The sequence below is a fragment of the Oxyura jamaicensis genome, assembly GCF_011077185.1.
Source record: "Oxyura jamaicensis isolate SHBP4307 breed ruddy duck chromosome 9 unlocalized genomic scaffold, BPBGC_Ojam_1.0 oxy9_random_OJ102814, whole genome shotgun sequence".
Classification (NCBI taxonomy): Eukaryota; Metazoa; Chordata; class Aves; order Anseriformes; family Anatidae; genus Oxyura; species Oxyura jamaicensis.
The window spans coordinates 1,006-5,626 of record NW_023304175.1 but is presented as its reverse complement, the minus strand read 5'-3'; the positions used below and the strand labels follow the sequence as shown (position 1 = coordinate 5,626).

Here is a 4,621-nt window from a genome sequence, read left to right as displayed (position 1 = left end):
TGTGTGCCCAGATGAAACCTGGGCTGACGCTGACGCACCCTCCTCGCCGATGGACAAGGAGGGACCGGCAGTGCTAAGGGAGACTGGAGCAGGCCCTCAAGTCCCACCACCCAAAAGGCAGACACTGTGCAGATGCACACCACTGAATTTCAGCTCCTTGCAAACAGCAGTCACTTTGCATGACTGACAGGGTATTTCCTGCACAATGAAAATAATCTAATATTTATTTTCAGCCTCAGGATCCAGCTGTGTTTGGAGCTGATTCACTTTTGGTGAAAACCTCCAAACATTACTTGAACATCCACTATACTTTGCTACCCTACCTGTACACCCTCTTTTACAAAGCTCATACCCAAGGGGACACGGTTGCACGTCCAGTTTTGCACGAGTAAGTGTACCAAAGAGCCTTTGTGATAATTTTATTAGGAATAAAAGTTTCAGACAGCTTGAGTGTTGATAGAAACTATCCAAATAGGTATATAATTTGTGGAAATGCATGTTGGAATATATATATATATATAGAGACAATTTCTGAATTCATGAAATACCATTTTGGAGTAATCAGAAGAGTAATCAGAAACCATCTGTAATTTCTGTATATATGCATATATTATTGTCAGTCACTCTTAAGAGGTGTTATGAAATGTTATTGCCAGCTAATCAAATCACTCCAGGCCATGATCTGTATATTAGAATGTACATTTTCTTGCCTGTAGACTCTTGAACACAACTAGGTCAAGAATACGTCAAGAAAAAGAAGGAATTTTCACCTGACACTTTTCAGTCATGATTCTAGGCAATCAGTACTTTGAAATGCTAGGATTGCTGATGATGGTCTAGTTCTTCAAAACGAGTTAGTGCTCTGTCCTTGCTAATTCCCAGGTTCTACTCAGATGAAGTGACGTGGGGAGTTGATAGGCAGTTTCTGTGGGGTCCCGGTCTACTTATTTCTGCTGTCCTTGACCCGGTAGGTTTGGCTTTTTGGTGTCTGTCTCATAACTACCTCATGGGGAAGGGAGACTCCTCAAGTCACCAGTTACCACTCTCTTTTTACAGCATAAAATGCTGAAGTTATGTTATTCCTGTTGTTCCTTTATTCCTCTGGTTAGAAAACCACCTTTTTTTTTTTTTTTTTTTTGAGCTTTTGTGGTTTGTTTTTCTGAAGACTTTGTTATTCAGCTTGAAGATTATAGCTCCTCAGCTGTGTATGTATTTCCTCCTGAAATCACACTCCCTCTCCCATTTTGTGCTGAACAAAGTGAACCACAAAACTGGGCTCTTCCTATTTCCCAGAAGAGCTCAGGAAATGTCCTCTGGTCCTATTTTGGTCTGAACTCTTCTGTCTTGAGCAGACCTTAAGTGAAGTCATTTTCACAAGAAAAATGCAGAGGGACTTGTCTATTAGCAGTAACACAGTTTGTTCTCCAGGGGAAGTATGTTTTTTGCTAGATGATTGTACATATTATTCATTGGTACATCAAGTTACTGACTGTCTTTGGACTCCTTGCAAGCGTACATTTGTTAGTCTTCTTCCCTTTCCCCTCCGACCCTTCACTTATTACTTCCAGTGAGAGAGCCCACAATATATTTTTGTCACTATTGAAATGGAAAATCTTGCACTTTATGTATTAAATCCCATACAATCTATTATATTTTCCATCTCCTGTTTTCCAGTCATCTGGGGAACCAGTTATCTCTTCTGATATACTGATTCAACTCATCTTTGCATCATTTCAGAATTTCACTCAAAATCAGAGCTTTTCTCATGTCCTTTTATCTTGTCTTACACATCACAAGAAATTTTAGTCTATTAATTAACTTGATTTCAAGTATGATAGTTGTTTCTTTATTCACGTTTCAGGGTGTGGATGTAATTCAAGCATATATTCCTGATGCAGTGTGGTATGAGTATGAAACGGTGAGTAAATGCCCAGGATACTATGGGTTGATTGTCTAAAGGTATATGTGATAGAATAAGATTGTCAGGCCTGCTTTTCAGTGACAGAGACTTGAAAGAAAGCCTGCAGGGAGGAAATAGCGAGACAAAGGATGAAGTATGGATGGGGTAAGCGCATGAGTAAAAACCTCAAGGAAAGGACATGGAGGTGTGGAATATTTTGCAGGGGATGAGAAGGCAGATTGAATGGAAACTTTAGCAAAGACATGCTTGAAGTAAAATAAAACATTATGATGCATCAGTGTTTGATTTTTCGTTATTAATCTCAGTTTTGAGTTTCCCACTGCTGTAATGATCCTTTTTGGTGGGTATATAAAAAAAAAAGGGGGGGGGGGGGGGGCCGGAGCGGGGGGAGCTTTGCTCGCATCTGATGTCCCAACAGGAGCTGCTGTCTGTGCTGGCTGACCCAAAACTCAGCACTGGGAGGTGTTGATTTATATGACATGTTGATATGTGGTTATTTTATTTCTTGGGCCCAGTGTCACATAGATATTTACCTAAATTCAACCTCCTCTGAAAGGAAAAGTTAAAATGAATGTTGTCTTAAATCCTGAGCTTCATAGCAGTGAGTAATGCAACATACCCATTCTTTTACATCTCTGTCAATAAGGGGGCAAAAATACCCATAAGAAAACAATGGACTGATTTGTACCTGCCAGCAGACAAACTGGGGCTCCATTTGAGAGGAGGCTACGTTTACCCTACCCAACAACCGGCTCCCACAACATCTGAAAGGTATGCTTCCAAAACAAGTGCTTTCATCATTAGATTATCACGAAGTGTAATTTCAAGAATGGGCTTAGGACTGTCAGGTTATAAATCAGTAGCAGCCCATCCAATTTAGCACTCTCACTTTGAGACTTGGGAACAACAGCGAACAGCAATTCACTTCTGCTACTGTTTACACGATATAGGTAATGATTCATTAAAGGTTTATTTGCATAACATTTTGTCAACTTGCCGTGTGTTTTAATCCATTTCCATGAAAATAAAGATGAACAGGGACTAATCTAAGATAACTCCCCAGACATTGTAACTCTTCCAATTACTGCATTCTTAGCATGAAAAGGAAGGATTTGTTAAGGCTATCTCAGTAACTGTCTAGATACATGTAAGATGGAATGTCTTTCTTTTGATAGTCGCAAGAATCCAATGGGACTTATAATTGCCCTGGATGACAAAAATAACGCTTATGGAGACTTGTTCTGGGATGATGGAGACTCTACAGGTGAGCAGCTATCAATACTGAAATAAGTATGATAAACCAAACTTAAATATTCTTACGGACTTCAATCCTCCAGCTCATTTTATGGAGCAAAAATAAGCCATTGTGGACATTGTTACAACCTATTAATAGTTACTCACGTATCATTACTTTTTCATCATTTTTAAGTGAAAAAAAAAAAAAAGTTATTTAGTCTTTTTTATTATTATTATTTTCTTTTATTTTCACCCTATATTTTCACTGTAGCCACAAATATGTTAAGGTTTGGTGCATTAACATGCTGACTGTTAAACTGTAGTGTCAAGATTGATATATATCCTGGTAAAGATCCAAATTAGCTTCAATGGGTGCAAGAATGCACATAACTAGTGTTGGACACTACAAACAGGTAGAAAATTAAAAAGTAGCACTTCTATTAACTCTCTGGAGTTATTTAAATTACTTGTGAAAAGTAGAGATTCTGTCAACTCAAAGATACAGTACTGAAGCCAAAATATTTCATGCCATCTGGTTACTACAGCACACCAGTGCATGAGCACACAAGTAAGCATGTACAGGCTATATTTGTCATCTTGCCAACCTCGCCTTTGCAAAAGCAGTCAGGGAAGTTGTTTCCCCTGGGACAGTCAGGATAATTATGCCAAAGCCTGTCAACTTCATCTGTGGTGGTGAACTGGCATTGATAATCCTTACCTCAATGGTTTTATTCTGTCAAAAAATAAAATTTAAAAAAAATAAATAAATAGAAACCTCAACCTCTAGTTTATGGTTAAATTAATTTCTGTTTTCATGAAAATTAATGCATTTGGAACACATGTATGTCTAAGGAAACCAGTGTTACCTCTAGAGCAATGGAAGAACCTTGGAAAAAAATAGAAAATCTTTTCATTTTACTGTTGAGGGGTAGGAAGTTTTGAAAAATGGAATACCTTGAACCATGGGATTTTCTATGGTATTTCTGAGGATTTAGGTAGACATTCCATTTCCATTAAAATAAAAGGATTTGGGTATTTCAGTCCTTTATGCTGCTTTTGCAGCCTTTGTCCTTTATTATGTATATTTTGAGAGAAGGAAGCAAGCAGGTTGAACATTAATTCTGGAAGAATTGTTTTGAAGAACTTTTATAGAACACTGTATATTGTATTAACATTTTAAGGAGTGTTATTTGTCAGATTCTGTTTTCTTTGCAACAAACTATATCATTCAGATCTAAGGATTACAGTTTATGGTGGATGCTGGTGGGTACTGCTACATTTCAGGCAGACCCAATCTTCTCTCTTTCATGTCCTATTGTGTCCATAGACAGCTGTCCAAGAGAAAAGTACCTGAGCTTTCTGTAGCTGTACTGGAATAAAATATAATCGTGAACATAGCAAGAAATACCGCAATAAGAATGCACATCTAAAAATGAAGTCAGAGTAATACTACCACTGAGGTTA

At 38.0% G+C, this 4,621-nt stretch overlaps 1 protein-coding gene across 1 annotated transcript; it reads left to right on the top strand.

Annotated features, from left to right (window-relative positions):
- Window positions 1–233: 233 nt before the first annotated feature.
- LOC118157657 (sucrase-isomaltase, intestinal-like) lies at window positions 234–3,185 on the top strand (the record flags this gene model as incomplete). The annotated part of the gene is made up of 5 exons (XM_035312071.1): window positions 234–388; window positions 883–967; window positions 1,862–1,918; window positions 2,568–2,692; window positions 3,097–3,185. Coding segments are annotated over 5 exons (511 nt in total), but the record flags the coding sequence as incomplete, so codon positions are not given.
- Between the last annotated feature and the right edge of the window lie 1,436 nt (window positions 3,186–4,621).